This window comes from Gracilinanus agilis, chromosome 3 (assembly GCF_016433145.1).
Source record: "Gracilinanus agilis isolate LMUSP501 chromosome 3, AgileGrace, whole genome shotgun sequence".
Lineage (NCBI taxonomy): Eukaryota > Metazoa > Chordata > Mammalia > Didelphimorphia > Didelphidae > Gracilinanus > Gracilinanus agilis.
The window spans coordinates 75,879,574-75,905,267 of NC_058132.1; the positions used below are offsets into that span (position 1 = coordinate 75,879,574).

Genomic DNA, 25,694 nt, shown 5'->3' on the forward strand with positions numbered 1-25,694 from the left:
CCACTGAGCTACCCAGCTGCCCCCCTTAGCCATCCTTCTACCTAAAAAGCATTAGAGCCAGGGTCTGAACAATGTCTTCTGATTGGGAGTTTATGGCTCTCTGCCCTTTTTGACCACCCCTTTTCTCCAGGGAGTCACGCAGAGGAATCCCTTGCATTGGGTGAGAAAGGATGTTTCCTAATAATCTCTTCATTTTTCCACTCCAGGTCCCCAAGGACCCCCAGGGTATGGAAAGCTGGGCCCCACTGGGCCCATGGGTCAACAGGGGATTCCTGGCATACCTGGTCCCCCGGGCCCTACAGGCCAGCCTGGGAAGGCAGGCCACTGTAATCCTTCAGACTGCTTTGGTGCTATGCCCATGGAGCAGCAGTATCCACCAGTGAAAAGCATGAAGGGACCATTTGGTTGAGATGATGTGATGGCCATCGACATCAAGGACTCTGTTGGGACAGCCAAAGCTCTGTGGTCCTCTTGACTGGTTGTGAATGATTTTTAAGATTGCTGTTGATATTTTTTTAAAGAAAACACTTCCCCCAAAACACACACACACACACACACCCATCCCCATGGGAGCTTACCTCTCCAATCCCATGTCTGTCATTGTTCTCTGTCAGACTGTTCCACATTCAGGAAAGGAAATATCCCTTGTCATATGTGCTCAAGCCAGAAATAGTCCGTAATGATGTTTCTCTGCATGGTCTATGACTTCAGATTTCCTTTTTTTCAGCAGCTTCTGTTTTAGTTTTTCCTTATGTCTTATTCCATCAAGATGTCTCTGAGCCTCTTGCCCTCTCCTTCTTGGGATATTTCTCAGGAGTCCTGGAGAAGCAACTTAGCTCAGCCTTTGAGTGGCAAGGGAACGTAAGGAAGTATTGAAAATGCCACTTCTGACTCCTTGTTCCCTTGCCTGAAAACCATCTTGCCCTGATGTTCATCTCCATGAGTGGACTGTGACCAAAGTCCTGCCTGGTTTTGCTTTCCCCGAACCTTGGAGAATGCCAGAGTTTAGTCAGCTGCCTGGCAGTGCCTTCAGGCATGTTATCTCTTCTCATCGGTTCAGTAACTCACTGATGATTGAGGGCCTATGCAAAAGGGAGAAAGATAAGCTTATGTCCCTGGCAGAGACAACTAGGGAATGCTTGGGGGGGAAATGAGGTGGAACTTCCTGCCTACGATAATCTCTAGCCTTGTCTTTAAAAAAAATGCTTCTGACACCCCCTTTTCTGAACTGCAAAATTGCATCAGCTGGGATTCTAACTCACTGCCTATTTCTTTTATAAGGTAACCCGAGTCTGGTTTGGAAATCAGCTTGCACTGGGCATACTGGGGTCTCTGTCAACATGGGAACTATCCATTTTGTTTCTAAATCTGATGCACTAAATCTGATGGGGTTTGGTGTTATGTGTCTTGCCTGCCTTTGTAATAATGACCAGGTCAAAAGAAAAAAAAAGGCATTCTATTCTATTCCTGCCCCAGCTTCATCCTTATTCATTTTCCAAATGCTTGCGCCCTCTGACCCAGTGGGCTGGTTGCCCTGTGCAAAAATAACTAGCATCCAGAAGGGTTTCCAAAGAAAGTCACTGACCCTGACTTCCCAAAAGGTTTATGTAGTGATGGATGAACTTCAAAGGGAGCCCAGAGTCAGTAAATTCAGATTCTCATCTCAATCCCTTGGGGCTTTCAAAGAGGCTGGCAAGTTGTTCCCGTGATATTTCTGAAACTTTTCTATATGGGCCTGAAATACCATGAGAATTGACCATCTGGTGGCCACAAGCAGAGGTGTATTAAGATCCATCAGGTCCCTCCAAATTCCATTGTGTTTCTATTGGAAATCCGAGTACAGATGCAGCTGACTCTCATTTCATCCTGTTAGGGATGCTTCATTTACATGAATTCCAGTGTGAGCTGTTAAAAAACAAACACAATCTTTGCATTGAAGCATTGGCCATGTTCTTGGATACAGGAAGTAAGGAGACAGATATTGAAGCTCCCATTGGAAGACTAACTTCCATTTGCCTAAGTGGGCTTAGGGTATGGTAGCCAAAGACAAAGCACTATGAGGGATATGTGATGGAAAAGGGGAAAAAAAAAAAAGCTGGGTACCCACTGTTGTATTGAGTAGGTTGGCCTAGAAGGTTGGGCTAGAGAAACTCTACTAGGAATCCCACAATCCATTCCCTTTCAGAGAATCCCTTCCATAACAGCATGGTTCCTCACTATCTTTAATGAGTCGTCTCTGCTAGTCTATGGTAATTTTCCTAGAGAATCTAGATTTGAATTTTTTTATGTGACAATCTCTCTCTCTGACATTTGAAGTTGCTGCAACACCTTGGATGGACCACACAGGATTGTGGGGAAAATCTGAGTTTGCCTTCTCTTGCTAATGTGGTCAGTGGAAAATCAGTTGAACCACTCTCAAACTTGCTCATCAGCTATTCTGATTTGGGGTAGATAGTCTAGGAGTTGGGTAACCCCAAGAATGGAGATGGTCTCTGAAAGCTTAATTCCCCACACTGGGGTATTCTCTTCAGTTTTGTGTCTGCTCTGCCAGGGGTGGTTTTCTTCATCCCATCCAAATATCAAGGAGGCCATACTTGTTTGTCCATGTTGTATGAGCTTTCCTTAAGTTGGGAAATTTGAACATTCACAGACTGCTCTGTAAAATGGAGGAAAAAAGGCAGCCAGCTGCATAAAGAGAAAGGAACTAAATTTGGGGTCCTGTCAAATTCAAATCCTTGAGTAACAATTTCCCCCCATCATTGAAAACTAGCCAGATGCCTTTAAACCTTGACTTTCACTTATTGTCTGTTGACTCTTGCATGTCTGTGAGATTCATTGTTTTAGTTGTTCATTAATGGTTTCTGGAGAGGAAAAAAAATTTATAAATTTACTTTCCATACCCTCCCATAATGGAAGGGAAATATTGCAAAACTGCCAAGTTGTGGTGTTCTTTCTCTCTTGGTTCTTTGCCTCCACCCTCCTTTCCCCAACCTCCAAGTAGCAGTAAAAATTCTTCTGGATTTGATCTAGTTGGAGTCAGAATGAATCCATTCCCTGATAATCTAGGTGGTGGGTAATAGGATTCCTTCCTGATGCTGAGAACGGAAGCTTAGCCAGATTGTTTTATTAGGAGAGGGAGGCAGTGGGACTGATCTGTCTCCAGGGGTAGTAATATTTTCCAGAGGGTGAGCCTCCTATTACCAAGTTATGCTTTAACTCTAAAAGGGTCAACCCTGGAACTTTTATTAGGCCAGTAAAGCATTCCATGGAGGCATCTGCTCAAGCCCTCCCCTTTAGCTGCCACCCACATTTCACCACCCTCCCTAGTTGAGTCTTTAGAAAAGATTTGATTGTTTCTCCTCCTGTGAGAAATTCTTTGGTCCTCCTGCTACAGCCCTCTTGAAAATAAACAACCTAAGCAGAACAAAGAGCCCTCCATGCTCCAAGAATCACTGAACAGCTGTGTGGGGGCCTGGGCTCTGACCTGCTGCCTGGAACATGGCTCAGGTCGCTCCCCACCCCACTCTCACCCTGTCCCAGTGCTTGACGCCGGCCAGTCATCCAGTAGGGAGTTCACAGGACCATAAGTTGGGAGAATCCAAAGTCCATCTGCTCCCACACCCTTCATCTTATAGAGGCAGAAGCGGAGACCCAAAATGAGGAAGAAAGTTGCCCCAGGACCACGTTGCAGGTACAGTTCTAGCTTTAGGCCTAGAACCTGAGATGACTGACTCCCAACTAGTTAAAAAGAAGCAGAGACGGGAGGAAGCCGCCTCCTCTCCATGGTCCAGATGAAGAAAACGGGCCCCAATAGGGGAGTTCCATTGTAACAAAACCAGGGTAGTGATTCAGGACTCCTGATGCTTGGCAAGTTAGAATCAGAAAGTTATAATTGGAAGGGACTTTCCAGATCATTCCATTCAACAGACACTCATTTGCACCCTGCTTGGCTCTGGCAGGGATAAGATGAGAGTTCTGTCTTCATGGAGATCAGACTAGTTGGGCAAGCAGGAACATGGCAAACTCTATTTATATGGTAAGTGGATTAGATATGAACAGAAGTAAGTCTTCATCAAGGGGAATCTGGAAAGGTTACCTGGAGGAGTAAGTGCAGGCAACAGTGTATAGGAATTAAAAATAATATGAAATATTCTAAGTATTTTAAGATTTATTAATAACTAACTTTAAAAAAACGAGTAAAAAGCCACCTTTCTCAGCCCACAGCAGGGGAAAAAAGGAGAGATTACAGAACCATGTAAACAATGTAAAGATGCACATAAATGAAAAGGGAAAGGAATTTGGGGACAGGGAAAGAATTCTGGGAGATGGAATTTAAAGAAACAAAATTCCCTAACTATACAAGTGTCTGAATTGGGTTTGTTTGTTTTTTTTAAACCTTTACCTTCTTAGAATCGGTACTGAGTATTGCTTCCAAGGCAGAGCTATAAGGGCTAGGCAATGAGGTTTAAGTGACTTGCTCAGGGTTACACATAAGTGTCTGAGGTCATATTTGAACCCAGGACACCTCACCCCTAGGCCTGGCTCAATCCTCTGAGCCACCTAGTTACTCCCTGAATTGGGCTTTAAAGGATAGGTAGGAATTCAACCTAAGAGGTGGAAGGAATTCAAGGAATTTCCATTGTTCCCTTTAATGTGAGCACCAGCCTGATGGAGGTGGGGAGAGGACTGAGCATTGCTAGATCCAGAGAGAGTTCAGAAGGCCAAGAGGAGTGTTAAAAGGCCTGGAGGGGAATTGTGTGAAAGAATGCTGGAAGAAAATCATCTCTTCTAACCTGCTCATTCTCCAGAGGTGGGAACTGAGGTTCCCCAAGGGACAACTGGCATAAAAATCCTAGCCTAGCCCTCCCAGTGCCCTAGGGCTGGAGTGATGGGAGGGAAAGCAGGAGGAGGTAGCATGGAAAGTGACTCTACTGCCTTCTTTATGAGCTTCCCCTCTTTGCACCCCAGTGGCCACATCTGTAGCTGAACCTAAGTTTCCTTCCAACTAACAGTTCCCAAATAGAAGTCTAAACAAAGAGAATCTAGCTAGGCAGGTCCAACCTGAGTCAGAGACTCAATTTCATTGTGGTACAATGGAAAACATTGCATTTGGGGGTCAGAAGATCAAGATCAGATTCCTAGCTCTATGGTTTACTGCTGCTTGACCCTAGGCAACTCATTTAACCTCTTCCTCAGGTTCCTCATCTGTAAAATAATGAGGGTGAATTAGATGATCTCCAAAGTCCCTGCCAGCTATAATAAGCAGGTAGATGGCACAGGAGAGAGCCTGCTAGACCTCAGACCCTATCCTGTGACTCTGGGAAAGTCCCTGAAGTTCTGCCTCAGTTTCCTTATCTGAAAAATGAGGAAAATAGTTCCCAGGGTTGTTGTGAGCATCAAATATTTGTAAAATGTCTTGCATAACTTTAAACACCATATAATTGCTAACTTTTCTATTAAGCATCTAACAGGCACTAATACATAGAGACAAAAGACAGGACCAAAAAAAGGTCTTGTTTTAGAGTGGGTTGGCTTGAGGGCCCAGTCACTGGAGGAAAGGAGCTGATACCATCTCAGCCTATCTTGCAGGTCCAGAGCTCCACCAGGAGGGAGTAAGTATATCCCACGAATGAGAGCAAGCTTGAGGCCCAGCAGCAGTAGGGAACAGGGTCCCCTAGGCCAATTACCACAAGACAGGAATTGTTATTGTTCAGTGGTGTCTGACTCTCCATGAAGGTTTTGGGTTTGCTATTTCTTTCTCCACCTCATTTTATTGATGAGGAAACTGAGGTAAACAGAGTCACCCAGCTGGGAAGTGTCTGACGCTGGATTTGACCCCAGGAGGAGGAATCCTCCTGATTCCAAGGCCTGTGCTTTAACCCCTGTGACACCTAGTTATCCAAGACACTAGAGACCCTCTCCTGACTAGATATTCCTCACTGCTGGGGGGAGATTACCCAGAAACCTGATTGTGCACGTCAGGCCCACTACAGGCTCTTCCCAACAGTTGTATGGGATTATAGCTGCTCACACCATCTGCTTTAGGTTCAAGTCGCAGCTTGGTGACTTATAGGCTGTGCAACCCCCTCTTCTTTTCAAAGGTTCTGTTTTCTTATTGATGAAGTTGCTATGTTGGTCTAGACTAATAGTTGTGTAATTAGAAAATCTTGAACCCTTATACTTCATCTCCCAGATTCCTTTTCACTTCGTGCACATAGGGTCCTTACTGTAAGCCCACCCTCTCACTCTCTTCTCTCCCAACCACGGCTGGGTTAGCTCCCTATTAACTCTAGCTTTTTTATTTTCTCTTACTCCAAGTTATTATTAATAAATCTTATAAAATATAATACTTGGAATATTTGGATATTAAATTTTAATGTTACATAGTGTTAAACTCAAATAGAACCAGAGACCACTAAACCATACAAAATTATCCCTACCAGTCATATATTGGCTTAGAAAATCACATGTTACTATTATGTTCTATTGTATTTTCATTTTGTAAATATTTAGGCAGGTAGGGGAAGCAGTGGATAGCTGGGCTGGATTTAAGAAGACCCAAGTTCAAATCTGGCCTCTGACATTTACTAGGTGTTGACCCACTAAATATCTATGCGCCTCAGTTTCCCAATTTGTAAAATAAGAATTTCCCAGGGGTATTGTGAAGATTAAATGAGGTATTTGTAAAGTACTTAGAACTGTTCCTGGCACATTAGTATTAGTTGTTTGGCCAGTCATTTGTGTCTAACTCTATGTGACCCAGTGAACAAAAGTCCATGTGGTTTTCTTGGCCAAGATACTAAAGTGGTTTGCTATTTCCTTCTCCAGTATGTCCCTATCTTATAGATGAAGAACTAAAGCAAATAAGGGTTAAATGACTTGCCTAGGATCACCCAACTAACAAATGTTTGAGGGGACATTTAAACTCAGTCCTTTCTGATTCCAGGCAAGTACCATCTCGCTACTCTTGACTTGTAGTAGGTGTTTAAAAAATACTTGTTCGCTTCCCACTCCCACTGTCTGAAGAGGTAATGACTTATGTCACTTGCACCCTGTTGGCTTCAGTTTCCTTATCCAACTACAATTCTCTGGGTAAGATGGTAGATCACCTGCCCTTTGGCTGCTGCTCCTCTATACTCTTGGACATTACCATCTGACCTCTTCCCATACCCTAATGAGCAGGGACCATTCCAATTGTTCTATAACTTCTGCAAATGCTTTTTTCATCCATTCTAGTGAGCATATATAAATTAAATACAAGTTAATAATGAGGGCTGAGGGGAATAAGAGAAGGGCTTCATGTTGAAGGTAGAACAGAAACAAGAGGTTCTAAGAAGTAGAGGTGAGGAGGGAGTAAGTATATCCCATGCATGAGAGAAAGTCAGGACAAAAGTACAGGGGTGGGAAACCAGAGCCTTGTGCAAGGAAGAGCAAGGCGGGGTGATTGGACCCCAGAGCTGGAAACTGAGTAACTCATGATAAGGCTGTAGAGACAGGATAGGGCCAGGTTCTAGAGGGCTTTAAAGGCCAAAGAAACTGACATCTGATCCGAGTTTCCATGGGGAGACACTGGAGTTAAAAGCACAAGGGAGTGAAGTTGCTTTAGCAGCCCAGGTCACCCCTCTAGGATGCATTTGAGGCAGGATTGAGAATTAGGGCCAAGGGAGAGGAGTGGAGCAGTGGATAGAGGGTCAGGCCTGAAATCAGAAAGATCTTAACTGAAATCCGGCCTCAAATGCATTCTAGAGGGGTGACCCTGGGCAAGTCACTTCATCCTTTGGGCCTGTTTACCTCATGTTTCCTCATCTGTAAAATGAGCTGGAGAAGGAAATGGCAAATTATTGCGATATCTTTGCAAAGAAAACTCCAGATGGAATGACAGAGAATCAGGCGGGAGGGAAACTACTCAACAGCAAAAGAGAGAGGCCAGAAAGACCTGAACAAGGGCAGTGGCAGTAGGAGCAGAAAGAAAAGCCCTTTGTTGGAGAAACAACACGAAATCGCAAATGTAAGGTGAGAGCATTACTCCATCGAAATTTATTTTGTACGTGCTTGAGTGAATGAGTGAAAGAATGAATGAACGATGGGGCACTCCTGCTATCAGCCTCAGGAAACTCATTTTAGCTGCAGCTCCGCCAGCTTCCCTCCCGAGGGCTCCCGAGGGCTCCCGGGCGACTGCAGTCCCCCGTCCTGCAGAGGACGCTGCTAGCTAGACAACCCCAAGTCCTCCCCTGACGACTGCCAGTCAGGATGTGACGTCGGGTCCGCTGCTCCTTCAGCCTGAGTCAATATGGCTACCGCAGCCTCTGCTCCGGTTAATAAGGACCCCAGAAAAGGGCACTAAGGCCGGAAAGCCAACGAGGCGGCCCTGACCGCGGAACATAAGCAGAAAGGGAAGCTCCAAATGGATCTAACTGTCCTGCAAGGATGTGGAGGAAAATGAGTCTCTCCTCATGACGTCACATCCGCCTAAGACTACTGGCTGATAAGAGCCAATTCTCAGTTGCGCTCGCCTTCCCGCCTTCCTCTCGTGAGAACTTACGGATCGCGTCTCTACAGGGGAAGTCCCGCCTACCGTCAGAACGTCACAGACGCCATGTCTAGCTACCATTACGGACAGGTGAGTGACTAAGGGGGTGGCGAGGTTATGGGATGTGAAGGGCCCGGCATTCGGGTGGGGCCCGGAGGGGGTCTACCTGAGCCCGCGGCTGCTGGGAGTCGAGGTCCGGAAGCGCGAGGCCTCGCGCCGGTGATGTCACTGGCACTCCTGGTACCACCGCTGGTGGTGGCTCCGGCTCGAGCCTCCCACGCCCCCTTGTTTATACGATGAAGGAGTGTTCGAGATGGGGTGTCCTGGATCCATGAACTCACCGACATCCTGGGTTCTAGGGCCCCTTCCAGTTCTCACATTTCTGGGTTTTAGGGCTCCTACCTCCGATATTCCAAGTTCTAAGATTTTCCCCCACCTCTGACTTTCTAGGTCCTAAGACTCCCAGCTCTGGCATTCTGTGTATCATAGAATCAATGTTGTGTATTGTTTCCTAGACCGGAGAGTAGAAAAAGCTAGGCAATGGGAGTTAGGTGACTTGCCCAGGGTCACACAACTAGGAAGTGCGAAGCCAGATTTGAACAGAGGATCTCCCTTCTCCTGGTCCGACTCGCAATCCATCGAGCCACCTAGCTTCCCGGAAATAATAACAGGTTCTTTGAATTACTCTATCTCTAACCTTTATTATTTGTGGGATACTAAACAAATCACATGATTTTCCCAGGTCTCAGTTTCCTTATCTCCTAAAAGAAGTCCTACTAGATGGTTTCTCTTTTAACCCTAGTATAATAAGACTCCTTTCCAACTCTGAGACAGTTCTCTGACTCTATCAACCCCAGTCATAGAACTATGCAATGCTTGGATTAGCCATGTAAATCCTTATAAACCATCTAGTCCTCTCACCTCACTGGAGAAGAAACTGGAACCTGGAGAAGTTAAGGGATTTGTGCAAGTGAGTTAGTAGTATAACCAAGGCTAGAACTTCTGGCCTCCCAGGCTAAGGCAAAGCTCTTTCAACTCTTGATAATAATTCATGTTTATTTGGAATTGTCTTTCTTCACCATAGTTTTGTGAGGTAGGTAAAGATAATAATAATAAGCAAGAATAATATTAAAACCTGATACCTAAAGGTCTCTCTTAGGTCTGCATATGAAGAAATTGAAACTTCACTTCTTTAAGGAGAAGTTAAATTTCTTAGATATAGCAATTAGAAAGGGATTTAAGATTATATAGTCCAGATTTCAGGAGTTTTTTTAAACTTGGATGGGAAAACATTACATCTTTATTTCATTGTAATTGGTTTTGTAATTATCCTTTGTTAATCTATGTATTTTATTTTATGCATTTAAAAACATTATCCAGGAAGGGGAAGCACACAGGGTCTCAGAGCTCTCAAGTATTATAGATAAGCTTCAAATTTAGCATTCTTTGTACATCACAAGGTATATGGCCTCATCATTCTATCCTCTGACCAGGCTTGTCATTGTCCCTTTTCCTCTTTTATCTTGGTAAGATACAAAGAGGAAGGTAAGAGAGGGATCTGCCCTTAAGGAACTTCAATCTAGTGAAGACATGATGTCTACTCAAGAAACAGAGAACAGGACAATGTGTCCAGGTAATGTCTACCTGGAGACAAAGCAAACTGCATTATCATCTACCTTCTAAATTAGCCCTTCAAAACTTGCTGATTTTTGTGGAGGCACCACTGCCCTACCCAGGTTCATAACTTCAGAGTTCACCTTTATTCTTCTCTCAGTCCTTACAGCCAATCAGTGGTTAGGTCATATTAATTATGCCTCCATGCCTCTCACATCTATTGCCTTTCCCAGTCACATCTGCCTCCCTAGTTCAGATCCTCCTCACCTCTTATCTAGACTATTCTTATCTAGTTAAAGCCAAAATTGAGCTCCCTGCTGCCAGTCTCTATCCAATCCATTCTTCACACAATTACCTAAATAATCTTTTTTACTATATTATTACTTTGTTCAAACAGTAAGTCCCCATTACCTGTAGAATTAAATGCATCACCCAATGCTCAAAGGCTCTATTTCTGTCCTTATCTCATACTGTTTCCCACTTTGAACAAGTTCTATTGAGATCGAACTGATTCCTTGAACTCATTCTCTCATCTTTATGTATTTGAATAAGACTTCCCATTACTGGAATGCACTCCTCACTTTTTCCATTTTCATTAAGGCTCAACTCTTGGTGCCACCTCTTCCATGAATCCTTTCCTAGTTTCCCCAATTAGTCACATTCCTTCCTGCTTCAATTTTCTTTCTTTCTTTTTTTTTTTTAAGTCCTTACCTTCTGTTTTAGAATCAATACTGTGTGTTGGTTCAAAGGCAAAAGAGTGGTAAGGACTAGGACAATGATGGCAAGCCTTTTAGAGACCGAGTGCCCAGAATGCATCCTCATGCCACATGTGAGCCCCCACCTTACCCCAGACAGGGAAAGGAGGAAACACTCCCATTAGGCTGCTCTGGGGCAGAGGGGCAGGTGGTATGAGAAATGTACTCAGGTGAGTGTGAAGAGGAGGAGGGGAGCAGCCCCCTCTCATGCGTGCCATCGGTTCTCCAACATGGGGCTAGGCAATGGGGGTTAAGTGACTTTCCCAGGGTCACACAGCTAGGAAGTATCTAAGGCCAGATTTGAACCCAGAACCTTCTGTCTCCAAGTCTGACTCTATCCACTGAGCCATCTAACTGCTCCCTGGCAATTTTCCTTCTATCTAATTAGCCTTTATATAATGCTTTAGAGTTTACAAAGCACTTTACATCTATGATCTCATTTAGTCCTCACAACAACCCTATGAGATAACTGCTGTTATAGTTCCTATTTTATCATTAAGGAAAGATGAAGTGACTTGGCTGAAGGTAACTTAGCTGGTAACCATGCAGGACCTCTCAGCCCAGCTTCTATCAATCTGCCTTATATTCTGTTGTGTATTGCAAGGATGATTTGCGATATGTTAAAGTGTCCCTGGCACTTCACTGTGGCATCTTGAGCATTATGGGTTGAATTGTGCAGAGTGGAAAGTTGAAGAAGATTCTTTCATTCTTTTCATTCAATAAATGTTAAGTGCCTAATATGTGTAACAGACATTAAGTACTTGCTATCTGCTACATCCTACATCATGAATGAAAACAAGGGCAGGTCAGGCCTTCAAGAGACTTAATTTCAGTGGGGAAGATGTGTCTAGAAATGGGTACATTCAAGACACCCCTGGAATAGGCAGGCAGTAATCTGAGAGGAAAAAGAGCCAAGTATGAAGAAAAACCCTTAGCTCTGCCCACAAGTCAGAGAGCATGTCTTTAAGATAGCCTCAGGAACAGCCAGTGCTGAGGTGTAGACACAAAGACGGAGATGAGGCTGGCCTGGGACAGAGATGACATAAACAAGGGTAGGATGTGCCTCTTAGTTCACCTACTTGGGACCTTTTATTCTCTGTGCCCAGAGCATGGCAGAGCCTCTGTATCACTAGGGCAATCTGCCTCAGTGGAAAGAATGGGTTTTAGACTCAGAATCCCAGAATCTCATGGAATAGACATAGTGGTGAGTGGTAAGGGAGACTGCTGTCACCCACTGAGCAAAATTAGAAGCCAGGAATAAGAGCTGCAGGGAGGGAGATTTGGGCCTCTTACCTACTTCCACCATCATTCCTAGTTGACTTCTGGGACCAAGTGAACAAGGTGAATGTCTCTCACATGAGGCAGAATGCTGTAGCAAAAGTGTCTGGCCTGCTTACCTTACACAGGTGTAAAGATCAAAGAGAAAATGGCTGGGGAGACGCTTGTTAGGTAGTTGTGATCGATTATTATGGAAGCTCCCAGAATTACCCTCAGAGCTCAAAGCACTTACTGTTTGTATCCCTTACTATGGCATTGGATTATAATCACTTTAGGATTTGATTCATTTTATTCATCAGCCTCTATTGTTTTTTGTTTTCTTGATGTACCCTTAGTCTGCCTACAGTCGACCAAAGTCCAGCCCTCCATCCTGCAGAGCCTACTGTTTGGCAGCTTAAGTAAAGGCTGTTTTATGAATAGTTATTTAACTGAATTACTGTAAATTGCCTTTGAGCTCCAGTGTGACTGTTCATTGTGGGTAATCATGCTGGAGTGAATTTCTGAACATTCCAGATTATCTGAGAAGAGCAGGAGAGTAGTGATATGTTGACAATAGTGGTACAACCCAAGGGACTAAAGAAATTATTTTTCCCTGCCCCCTCTCCCCCTCAATCCTTTTTCTCTAAACCTCCTGGGCAGCCACACTCAAAATTTATTTCACACTTCACTAAGCCTTGTTCCTGCCCTCCCTAGCCCTGCCTTCCAGGCAGAACACAGTGGGACACTGGAGAATTCCAACCTGTTCCTGCATATTCCTGGTAACTTTCCACTCTCCTGGCATTTTGGACCCGAAAAGTGGTGCAGATGTTGGAACTCCAGTAGTAGGGAAGTCTCTTCTGGCTTCAAGATGGAGGGAAGAATATGGCATTGAGATCCCACTTTGGAGTGTGAAAAGATCAAAGGATCATAAAGGCCTTCTAGTCCAAACCTCTTCATTTGAGGACCCAGAGAAGCTATGGCTCACCCTAAATCACACTAGTGGTAGAACCCAGGATCTCTGATGGCACCCCAGTGCTCTCTGCTACACTATACTGCCTCACACATTGTGCCTTAGTAATAGTAATTGTCCCCACTTCTATAATGAATAAAGACCTAAAAGTACTTAATTATCCCTATTTTACAGATGAGGACACTGAGTCAGGGACATAAAATGACCTACTAGAGTAGAATTTTACTCCAAGGTCCTGAATCCAAGGCCAAAGTACTGTCTTGTCTCAAGTAGAATTAATACTTCCTAGGCCTCTGCCTCAGCAGGAGAGGTCCCCAGGTCACAGATGTGTAGCAACCACAGGAGTTTAGTGGTTTCTGAATTTGTGGCCTAAATTTATTAGAAGCCTCAGGCTGGTAATTTAGGAAGCCCTGCCTTTCTTTTCACTCATTTAATTACTTATTTTGACTCTTCATTACACTTGTTGACATTAATATAGTGCTTTTCAGAGCACTTGGCACATACTCTCCTTTGATCCTGCCAACAGCCCTGGGAGGAAGGTGCTATTATTGTTTCCATTTTTCAGATGAGAAAACTGAGGTTGAGAGAGATGAGTGACTTACATGGGCTAATTCATAGCTCATAAGGCTGAGATAGCATTCAAACCTAGATGGTCCTGGCTCCTTTAGCTACATGGGCCAAGATTTGAACACTGACTCTCATGTGTAGCACTCAATCCACTAATACTGTACTGCCCTCTTGAGGAGAATTATACCCATTTTACAGGTGAAATAAACTGAGGCTTAGAGCAGCTAATCAATTTTCTCAATGTCCTATTACAGCTAGTGTCAACCAGGACTGCAACCCAGTTGCCAGCTGATTCCAAATGGAAATTTTTCCCTTCTATACCTCATTGCCTCCTTATGTAAAATTAGTCTCTCCCTCACTTTTCTGGAAGGGGGTTCTACACACAGAAGGTGTTTAATCAATTAATGTTTGAATGAAGTACAGTAAGTACAAAAATACAATCCAAATGCTGGGAGAGATTTAGTTCAATTCAAATGTTTTGTCAATGGGTCACTGAGACCATGATGATCCTGCTCTAAAGGAGCCTTGATGTGTGAGGATTATAGTCTATTGGGGTTCCCCTTAAGAACTAAGGACAAATTTTTCTTGGCTAGTTTTACCCCCATTAGCATTTGTGTGTTTTAGATACAACAGCAAGGTAAGGGTTTGGTTATTGGACTTTTCCCAATGGGAAGACAATCAGACTAATCTCCTTGTCCCTAAAAGAGAAAGGAGAGTGGGAGTACCTAGTTGGAACACAAAGACCCTAGAGTATGGAACTCAGCTAAACTTATGGGTATATATCCCAGTTGAGGGGAGCTGGCTCTTGGCCTTGAGTCTCTTCTACCTATAACCTTTGTTCCTGGACTTTCTTCTCAGTTGAATACTTCCTGGTTTAATCTCTGGCTCATGGCTCTGGTTGCACACTGAACAATGTTGTGGTTGGACTTAGACCCCAGAAATCGGAAGAAGCCAGCTCTATATCCACCCTTACTTGATACCAGCTTTGACATCCTCAGTGGAAAGATCCATTCATTCATGCTCTCATGCCACCAATATATCAAGCAACTACTATACGTAGAACTCATTTTTCAGGGCTAGTATATAAGACCCTGCACTCAGGGAGTCTGTAATCGAAAAGGGAAAGAATGTTTGCAAATAAAAATGATCCAAGGAAAAGTGAGAGCTCTATGGGTGATTCTATGTGAAAAGAGGCATGAAGAACTTGAAGAGAGATTCTTTTCATTTGGTGGAGTCAGGAAAGGCTTCCCGTTGGAGGTGGTACCCGAGACGGGTACTTAAGGAGACCTGACTTTGAACCTTGGCCCTGACTCTGGCTGTGGTTCCAAGCCTGTTTCATTCTTTCTAAAACAGAAATAATGATACACAACTTCCTTCACAGAGTTGTTGTGAGGAAAGTGATCTGAAGGCCTTAAGTTCAATAGAGATGGAATTTCCCCTTTTGCTCATGATGGTTCAGCTTGAACCATTAAGTTGGTGCAGTCAGAACACAAGACTTCTCTTTTGTAGGGCAATGGGTTTTTTGTGGCACCACACTGAGTATTTCCTCAAGAAAAACAATCCTAAAGTCTCAGAATTGGAAGGTATTTCCAAAGTCACCTAGTCCAATCTGGTCCCCCCCTAGAATCCTTTCTACAACGTGTCTCCCAAATGACACCCAGCTTTCCCTCAAAGATCCCTAATGGCAGAAAATCTCCTACCTCAAGTACAGTCATTCTTAACCTTCTTTGTGACCAACTTCCCATTAGCAGCTGGCAAAGTCCTTCTGCAAAGGATGATTGTAACTGCATGAAATGAAATACATGGGATTACAAAGAAAGTCAATTATATTGCAATAGAGTTATAAAAAAAACTTTTTTTAAAAAAATTGAGGGAACTAGATTAAGAACTGCTGCTTTGGAGATAGTCCCTTATTTTCACTTTGGGATGGCCCTAATTGTTAAGAAGTTTTCCCTTCTATCTAGCCTAAGTCTACCTCTCAGCAACTCCTGTTCTGTCCTTAGAGCCAAGAAGAATAATACATGTTCCCCATTTATACAGCAGTTATTGTGTCTCCCATGAATCTTCATGAGTATCACCAGTTTCTTCCACAGAACCTCATGTTGTTTATTTTCCATTCTTTTCACTAGTCTGGTCCCTTGCACTTCTGGATATTTTCTAGGTTTGTCAAATGCCCTTCCAAGAATGTGGCACTTACTGACCTCAGTAATTGAATTCATTGACAAAAGAGATCATTGCTTCCTCGAGGTGTTAAATTTTGGGGTTCACATCACTGGGGACCAGTGAGCAAACTAGAAAGAGCCACAGGTTCAACTTGCTTGTCACAATGTTCAGTGATCCCTCTAGATTCCTTGAAGTCAATTACTCCTTGTTCTGCACTCTATAAAGACCAGGAGTTGGTGGGAATTCCCTTGAATAGATGGTGAGGAGACTTTCTCCCAAGTTTACATCCCTATTTTTAACCTCAATATCTTTCTTCCTTTCTACAGGGTTACCCAGGAGCTGCTGGACAGGCCCCAGGAGCCCCACCAGGCAGTTATTACCCAGGACATCCCCAGTATGGAGGAGGGCTGCCCCCTGGTGGGGGTTATGGAGGCCCAGCTCCTGGAGGGCCTTATGGACCACCATCTGGTGGAGGGGCCTATGGACATCCCAGCCCAGGGGGGCTCCCCTCAGTAGCTCCTGGAGGACCGTATGGAGGCTCTGCCCCAGGAGGTCCCTATGGCCAGCCTGCGACAAATCCCTATAATACCCCTCAGCCAGGCCCTTATGGGCAAGGCCCATCAGTAGGTAAGTGGAAAGGGATAACTTCCTCTGTTAATTTCTCCCTCTCCTTCACTCTTCCTGAACATATTCGCCTTTCAGTCCATTATCCCTCTTATGGCCTCATTTTCTTTGTTTCATAGTTTTGACTCTTTAAGTTAGTTCACCCGTACCCTCACCTGCCCTGAACCCCTAGACCAGGGGTTGGCAACCTTTTTGGCCGTGAGAGCCATAAACGCCACATTTTTAAAAATGTAATTTCGTGAGAGCTGTACAGTGCTCACAGTGCCGCTCCTGTAACAGCGCCTGAAAAAAAATGGACTTTATGGCTCCTGCAGAAAGAGCCATACATTGCCAATCCCTACCCCAGACTCTTTGTTCTGTTGCTGCTTGTACCTTACCAAGCCTCTGCCCCTATTCACACTGCAGAATGCCACAGGAGGAAGTGACCCAACTGTGCCCATTGTGTCCACTACCTGTTTAAGGGGATCTGATTTCAACCGGTCCCTCACTGCGGCATGTCAGTCCTTTTATTTTCCTGATCTACCATCATATTCCCCAATGTGGTAGTTCAAGACTTTTCCTTCTTTCCTTATACTCTATGCCCATCCTGTCCTCTCCCTTTGGTTCCCAATTCTGTCCTCAAAACCTCTTTATAGTCTATTCTTTCCTCCTTTGTTCCATCTCTGACATAGAAATAGGTCTTTGTCATCTATTTCCACCCCCAACCTTTAGTCTCTTCTTATATGCTATCTTCTTCCTTGCGGATAGGTCCAGGTCTCCCCTCATTCTAATAGACTGACACTACCTTGCTTGGCTCCAACATTCTTCAAACTGTCCTGCAACTCCTTTTGTATAGTCAGCTTCCTGGAAAAAGTTGTGTGTGTTCATTGGCTTCTCTACATGCCTAGCACTAGTAGGCATTTAATAAATGCTTATTATTTGATTGATTGGTCTGTCTTAAAGTCTCACCACTCAGCTGCTAATCAGGCATTTCAGAAGTGATAAAGCCCTTTTTTCTCAGTCTTTACCTTACTTGATTTCTCTTACTTTTTTTTTTTAAACCCTTAACTTCTATGTATTGGCTCCTTGGTGGAAGAGTGGTAAGGGTGGGCAATGCGGGTCAAGTGACTTGCCCAGGGTCACACAGCAGGGAAGTGTTTGAGGCTGGATTTGAACCTAGGACCTCCTGTCTCTAGGCCTGTTCTCTTTACTTTTTGACACTGCATGCCTTGCCCCACAGCCTTGGCTTTGATTCTCCTCCTTTCTGCCTTATCAGCCCTTTTCCTTCTTCTTTTGCTGAGTCATCATCCATAGCCTCCCATCTAAATGTGGGTGTGTACCCCCAAGTTCTGTCCTCATCCTGGTTTTCCCTCAGGGTGGTTTCATCTTCTTAGCAGGCAGTGGGGTTTGGGAAGGGGTTCAGTTATCTCTATACAGATAGATGGATTTCTGTATCCATATGCCCACCCTCATTCTTGTAAACTCGTCTTGCATCGTCAGTTGCCTGTGCTGACCATTTTCCCCAGTGTCCCATCAGTATCTCAAGTTAAACATATTTAATATGGAATTAATAGTTATCTTCCCCTAAAAACCTTCCCTTATCCAGATTTCCCTTGCTCTGTTGAGGCATCTACCTTGTCCCACTCACTCAGTTTCATAGCCTTAGAGCCATGTAAATCTGAGTTTGGATGCCCTTTAGCATTGCTTCTAGTTATACCATTATTGTATTTTTTGTTCACTTGGTCCTGTTTTATTTATTATGCATCAGTTCAGATAAGTCTGCTATGTTTTTCTGAATTTCTCATACTCATCATTTCTTAACAAGCAATGATATACCATTGCATCCTTACACCACACTTTGTTCTCCCATTTCCCAATTGATAAGGACCCACTTTATTTCCAGGCTTTTGTACCTTCTATAAATATTTTAATATGTCTGATGTGCTTTTCTTTTAATTTAAGATCTCTTTTCAGATTTTGAGATTAAGATGGTTACTTCCTTTGCCCAGCTAACACCAAGCCAGACTGTAGCTGGTTGCCTCGATAGGGTTGAAATAGTAGTGACTCTAGCAGTGATTAAGGACATGCATGATATAAGGCAGAGATGTCACACTAGCCTGTGAACCTGTAACACTGGAGTACTGCCCCGACCAGATTCAAATTGGGAAATACTTAACAAAATAAATAAGAATACAATAAAACAAAAATAACATCACGTTTTAAAACTGAAGTCAATAATGCAGCCTGCAGGCAGCCTTAGGGAGGGATTAGAGGCTTCTGTTTCTACTTGCTTGACACAATGGATATGAGGAGTACTGCGGGTTCCGTGTTTCCATATACGAGTGTAGCAGCAGCTAAACTGAACCCTGGGAATTGCCCAAACTTGGGTAATAGTAATCAATTACTGGTCAAAGAAGAATTCTCTGTACTCAACTTTCAGGTGCTTGAAAGGCTTAGTGGGGCAGCTGTGAAGATCCCTATGTTAACAACTGCCTTTGTTAGATCCACTGCAGGGCCAGGGAGCTAGAAACATGTCCAGCTAGGTCAGCGAAATCCTGCAAAGTACTGGAATCACAGGTGATGAGGGATTCATCAGTTGGGGTAGGGTAGGGAAAAGAACACTGATCATTCCTTTAACAAGCTCTTATGTATCAGGAAATGGTTTTTATTGTGTATATTTGTATACATCAACATCTAGTCATTTTGGGAGCATTGATTTTGTTTGTATAAAAACATTTTACTATTCTAGAAGGGAATTTGTCTATTTCATCTTTTACGATCTCGACCTCTTATTTCATTATGAATTCCTCCTCAGCCATAGTTGCAAAAGGCACCTGCTTTTAGTCTTCCCTTTTTTTTTTTTAAAAATGTGTCTTCTCGTGGATAGGTCATTTATCCATTTGGAGCTTATTATGGTATATAATGTAAGATGCTGATCTAATCATGTTTTCTAACATCCTGCTTCCAGCTCTCACAGCCGTTTTTGTCACGTAGAAAGCACTCTCATCTTGATTTATTGCATATTAGGCTGCTTTCTTTCTGTTAATTTCTTTCCAAGCCTTCCTTACCTAGTTTGTTTCACTGGTCTACTTTTTAACTAGTACCAAATAGTTTGGTCGTTACTATTTTCTAATGTAGTGGGGTTTTTTTTTCTTCTTTTTGTGTTTATCTTCTCAGTCTTTTCCTTGAAATTCTTGACCTTTTATTCCTCTGAATTTTGCTGTTTTCTTGTTCAGTTCTGTAAAGAAATCTCTGATTAGTTGAGGCATGTGTTGATTGACATGTGCGCAGCTTGGGCCTTGACCCTCTGGAACTTTAACCTTTAGTCTGAATCTTAATTCTTTCATCTCTTCTATGGGAAGAATCAGCTCTACCTGGTCTTGTTTCCTAGGGCTATCTTGGAATAGAATACGATCATAAAATAGGGGACGTTAGAGAGCAAAGCCCTTTTTGAGCTTTCTCTCCCTGCAAATCATTTAATTCTATTAGGAGTTATTAAAGCCAAAAGAGGGAGACAGCCAGGGAACAGTGAAGTAGGAGAATATAGAAGGCAAATTGCAAAGATGAAAGAGATGAGAAAAGGATGAAGGGGACACAGGGACTGAAGACCCTGAAAAGAAGAGAAGCCTTGGATTAGAAGACTTGAAGGAGAAATGAGGCCCACCCATCCTGAGTGTCAGAAAACCTGCCTTGTGCCTTCAATATACTTACCTGCCATCCATAGCCTGCATGAGCCATGGACACCAAACTACAAGCTTGGGGCTTATGAAGGCACCTTTTTCAAGGTCCCCACAGGGATGGTGTTGCTGGAGAGGCAAAAAAAAAAGTCTTTGAGACTAAGCCCTGGACTTGCTGAGCCTGCAGCTTTATTTTGCTGAAGCCCTAAAGCTCTTCTCTGTTTGCTCTTAACTCATCCAGCATCATATTGGATTTTATTTTTCCTCTTTTCTTCTCATTCTGAGCTGAGACAAAGCCTCCATAAAATCATCAGAGCCTCTCATTCATTTCCAATATGGTCCTCCCTGGGCATTTTGGCCTCAGTTTCCTCCTCCGTAAAGTGACAGTATCGATAAGCTTTTAAGCTTTCTTCCAGACCTGACATTGTATATTGCAGAGCCCCTTCCAGCTCTGACAGTCTCTGTTCTGAGGTCCTTTTCAGGTCAGATAGTGTTATAAGATTCCTTTTATCCCTGATGTTCTAATAATCTACAATTTTCCAAGAGTAATCTCAGGTAGCCATTTTCTGTTATGTAAACCATACACAGAATAGTCATTTTCTCCCCCTCTTTTTTGTTGTTCACTCTACCCCTCTCCTTACCTGTCCTCTTTCCCTTCCTTTCACTTTTCTACCCCCATGACCTTCTCCCAGAGTTGCTGTACTCAGGCATTAAAATCCTTCTTGGATCTCATAGAATTCCCTATCTATGGAAGCTAGATGTTTCCTCTGTCAGGCATGGATAGATAAACCTCCTTCCTTCAGTACCCCATCTCCTCTGTTTCTTATTTTGTAATCATTTAGATCTTCCCTTCCCCAGCCCCAAGTGGCATTTCTCTTACAGCATCTCATCATGGTATGGAAGTGACCTTGGCTTCTTGGAGGCTAGTAGAGTAGTAGAGTCTAGCAGGGCCTACCAGCTGGAAAGCCTCCCAAGTTGTGCCCCAGTGACAGATTCTGTACCTGTCCAGGAGGACCAGCTCAGCTGAATGCCCAAAAGCTCTTCCCTAGGGATAGTTCGTGAAGTAAGGAAATTTTTCAGTCACAGCAATTCAAAACTTCCTAGTAGGCATAAGAGGAATTTGGAGTTGTATATGTAGAGAGGGGTACCCACTGCAGTGGAATCATGTGGGCTCCAAGTAAAAATTCACACATTGATCCATAGTGAACAAAAAGTTCAAAATAAATAGCATCATTGGACTTTTAATTTTTATGTATTTTTACATAGCATAGACCTATCGTTATATTTTTATTTAGCTCATGCTTACAAGTCTATAAGCCCAACTTCTCCCTAAAGGAAGACAGATCTTTATCTTTTCACTCCCTTCTTTTTAAGATGTGAGCCTATGCTCCTATTAAAAGGCTGCTCAGGCTTCAGGAAATTCAGGTCAGACTTCCTCATTCCATGTCTAGTACTCTTAACCATATCATATTTAAATTAATCAGCAAACATTTATTAAGCTCCTACTGTATGCCAGACTATGTACTTGGTGCTAAAGTTACAAAAGGTGAAACAATCCTTACTGTCAGGAAGCTTCTATTCTGTGGAGTCTTTCTCTTACAAAGCAGGGAGGGATACATTATTCTTTAAAACTCAACCCTCCATTCCCTGGCCCTAGGGATTGACATCCAAGGCTTGACCCAGATTCTTCATTCTGCTTGCTCTTCCAGGTAGCATTCCTCCTGGTGTAGACCCTGAAGCATACTCCTGGTTCCATTCAGTGGATTCAGATCACAGTGGGTACATCTCTGTGAAGGAGCTCAAGCAAGCCTTGGTCAACTCCAATTGGTCCACATTCAACGATGAGACCTGCTTAATGATGATAAGTAAGTCCCAACATTTTTCCTCCATTCTACCCTTTCTGTTTCTGCTCCCTGAAGGGCAAACCAATGAAATCCCTCACATCCAAGAACTCTGAGGAAGTTGGGAGAGAGGTAGCTATTCTTTCACCATGAAAAGGTAGCCTACTGGCTGGGCTACATCTGGTTGGTGGATGGAGACTGGACTTCTGGAAGGAGAGCAGGGTTTGAGTGTTTGAAGATTGAGCCCTGGTTTGACCCAACTGACTTCTGTGTAGAACCTGGATCCTCCTCCTCATTCTAGGTGCTAGGTCTAAAGGGAATTCAGGAGACCTGATATTGAATTCCAGGGCAGAGGTGACACATGTCCTTTTGTGTGACCTTAGGAAAGTCATTTTTCCTTTCTGAGTCTCTGCTCCTACATTCATTCCTACCTCCAAGAGAACCTCTGAGGTTCAAAAGAAGTGACTTAGGTAAAGTGATATAGACATGTCAACTGTTACTATTTTAGAAACCCTAATAAGTTAGTGATAGAAACAGAGGCATGAAAACTAGAAGGGGCAACTGGGAAACCACCCAGAGAACCAGAGCCAGCATGTCTTGAGTCCATGTTTTAGCTCTGCCTCCATCTATGCCCTTTACCATATTGAGATTTGTCCTTCTTACAGGAGAAAGGTGGTAAGTTCCCAGTGCTTAGGAGACCAGGTGCTTAGGGGTCCTTGTTGTTCAGTAAGTACAGCCCTTCTTTCCTCCCTTTTAGATATGTTTGACAAGACCAAAGCAGGCCGTATCGACCTCTTTGGCTTCTCTGCCTTGTGGACTTTCATTCAGCAGTGGAAGAACCTCTTCCAGCAGTATGACCGGGACCACTCAGGATCCATCAATTACAATGAGCTGAAGCAAGGTAACTGTGGCCATTAGTACCTCTGCCCACCCCCTCACTCCTAAGGGGTTAAGGGAGTGGTATGTCCTTCTGCCTCCCCACACAGGCTTTTTACCCCATGACCCCTTGGGGCCTGTTATGTTCCCAGCCTGACCACAACAGTATTCAGGTGTAATCCTAACATTTGAGGCTGAGCTAGGAGAAAGAAATAACAACTCATCTGTAGCCCAGACCAGGAAGTTTGGGGCCACAGATTCTATCCAGCTCCCCTTGCCCTGGCTATATGGGTTAGCCTAAGATGCTGGGAACAAGTCCAGTCAAAGTGGAGGCAAGTTCTCATGTGACTCTGCCTCATCAAGAAGGAACTTGAGAGAGTGATGGTAGAAACCAATGGCCAAAGATGGGTTGGCAGAGATATTTGCCCTTTTGTGCCCCCTGCCCTTCCATAGAGACATGGTAGCTGGGGCAGAGGCTACAGACTCCCCTCATGGTGTTAATGCAGCAAGGAGGGTGGGCAGAAGAAAATGCTTTTGGGTTTATTTACTACATTTATTTGGCAAGAATTTAGCATCACATTCTTGGTTGCCTGTGAAGGGAATCCCAGGTAATGCTGTACTGCCTTCTATAGTCACCGATTTCAGCCCCTGATAAGTAACTTGATCAGCAGGGTTAAGTTCCCTTCTCTCCACCCCCTGGGTTGGAAAAGAAGTTGGGGCCTAAGTAGCTGATAAATTGGGTAAAGGAGAGTTATCTGCAAGCCCTCTGTTGTCACAGGGACCAGTGCTAAGAGGGCCTAATGAGGTTTGGGGAATGCTCCTGAACGTAGGGCTGCTCCCCCGAAGTGATCGTGACCCACAGTGTCTCCTCGCCCACTTCTGGGATCCCATAATTTCCCCCTTCACCAGGTGAGGATTATGTCTGAGGACAATGCAGTTCAGGTCAGCAGCAGCTTGGATTCTGTGTGCCCAGCTCTATATGGTAGGTGATGTGGGGGGATATTTGAGAAGGATTATAGGATTTAGAGCTGGAAGGGACCCTAGGGACTCTCTTAATTTCCCTCATTTTACAGTTGTGGAAAGTGCCACCCAGAGAGAAGTGACTTGCTCTAGTTCACTCAGTAAATTATTGCCTGAGATTGTTTCTCAATGCAATGTTCTTACTGCTATACCACAAGACTCTTCATGAAAGACAAGGTCCTTCATAGCAGAGAGTCTGCAAGTCTTGTTGGGGAGAGGACTCCCTTGGTCACTTCTGGGTGAGCCTCAGTTTCCACCACTTAAATTGAGAAGTTGGACTGAATTTGGGCAACCTTCAGGTAGGCACAGGAATGGAAAAGAGTGTAATTAATGGAAATAACACTGAACTTGCAGTCAGGATTCTGACTTGGGCTTTTGAGTCCCAGCTCTCTGCCACTTAATACTTTTGTGACTTTAGGCAAAGCCTTCTCTTCTCTTCATTTTTCCCATATGTAAAATAAGGTGGTTGAATTCAGTGATCTCTTTGGTCCATTCAAGCTCCTGACCCTTTGTCTGGCAGGACAGAAACTCTGATTGAATTGGGCAGGCTCTGGAGCCCCCTTCTGTTCTGTTGTGTTCTGATTATGTTTTGACCCTTGCTAGTCTACATGAAAACCAGTGAAGCTGCTAAGCTCTTGCTGTTTCCATGTGAGATGGTGGGTATGGGTCAGCCTGAATGTTGTCCCTCTTTGCAGCTCTGTCTCAGATGGGTTACAACCTGAGCCCCCAGTTCATGAAGCTTCTGCTCTCCCGATACTGCCCTCGTTCTTCCAACCCTTCCATGCAGCTGGACCGCTTCATCCAGGTGTGCACTCAGTTGCAAGTGCTGACGGAGGCCTTTCGGGAGAAAGACACGAGCATGCAGGGCAATGTCCGGCTCAGCTTTGAGGAGTTCCTCATCATGACAGCCTCACGGATGTTGTGACCTCAACATGGTGTGTGAGTTCTCCTTAGGGGCAGAGCCAGAGGAGATACCTGTCCTCGGAGATCCAGGGACCTTGAAGAAGCTTCCTCTGCCTCCCCACACTGGAAACAGTGGAGTTTTCTTCCCACTCCTCTCCCTTCTCTCCCCACTGCCCCCAAAAGAAAGTAGCGCTCCCCTTTCTTTGAGTGGTAACATTCTCAGAAAGGAGCCTTAGAACCTGGTCATGACTGCCACACCATGAACATGGGGGAGTAACCACCTCTGTAGGCCCTCAGCTCTAGAGCAGGGTGAGGAGTGACCTGTCAAGCAGCGCTCACCAGTGTGCTGCATCAGCTTGCCTACAGGCCCAGGACACAGAAGGCTCAGCCCCCTTTGGTTTGGTCAGCTCAGGCCTTTGTATCCAAGCCAATCTTATGGCCTTTCTTGATGGCCAACGTCTGCGTTAGCTCAGCTCTCGCCGCTGTATATATTTTCCTTACTTCCTTGTGTGTCATTCTATATTAGACAGATTTGGGTTTTCTGAAGAGAAACAAAGACCAGGGAAGGGCAATTCCCATGAACATCCCCACCCCCTGCTGCCCAGCCCCATGCTGTGCCCATGCTGCTCCCCAGCACACCCCTTGTTGCCAATGCATCTCTGTTGTTTTCAGTCTGTAGGGGCCAAAAGTCCAACACATCCATAAGCTTCAATAAAGGGGTGCTACCTCACAAATGCATCATCTCGTCCTCAGTGGGTTACCTCCACTTCCAGCAGCCCATAAACAAGAGCTTCCTGACCATTCAGAGAAGGGAACTGATGGGGATGACCATGACCCATTGGGAAGGGACAGTGAGTAGCAGGCCATCTGGCTTGCCTCTCTGGGACCTCTCCAGTAATTGGGGGGCAGGGGCTCTCC

At 44.3% G+C, this 25,694-nt stretch overlaps 2 protein-coding genes across 3 annotated transcripts in view; both read left to right on the plus strand.

Moving 5' to 3' along the window:
• Positions 1-1,484, plus strand: part of COL16A1 (collagen type XVI alpha 1 chain) — an 80,596-nt gene extending 79,112 nt beyond the window's left edge. Inside the window, exon 68 of the mRNA XM_044668774.1 lies at positions 207-1,484. Within this exon, the coding sequence (XP_044524709.1) occupies positions 207-409 (203 nt within the window). The 3' untranslated portion in view covers positions 410-1,484. The remainder of the gene's footprint in view (positions 1-206) is intronic.
• Positions 1,485-8,596: 7,112 nt separating this feature from the next.
• PEF1 (penta-EF-hand domain containing 1) lies at positions 8,597-25,510 on the plus strand. 2 transcript variants are annotated; one of them, XM_044671452.1, is made up of 5 exons: positions 8,597-8,620; positions 16,183-16,483; positions 21,846-22,001; positions 22,735-22,878; positions 24,569-25,510. In XM_044671452.1, exons 1-5 carry the CDS (start codon positions 8,597-8,599, stop codon positions 24,796-24,798), a joined length of 855 nt encoding a protein of 284 aa, XP_044527387.1. In that variant the 3' UTR covers positions 24,799-25,510. The 2 variants fall into 2 exon arrangements, with proteins under 2 accessions (XP_044527387.1, XP_044527388.1); XM_044671453.1 differs by having other exon boundaries at positions 16,183-16,471.
• The last annotated feature ends 184 nt before the right edge of the window (positions 25,511-25,694 follow it).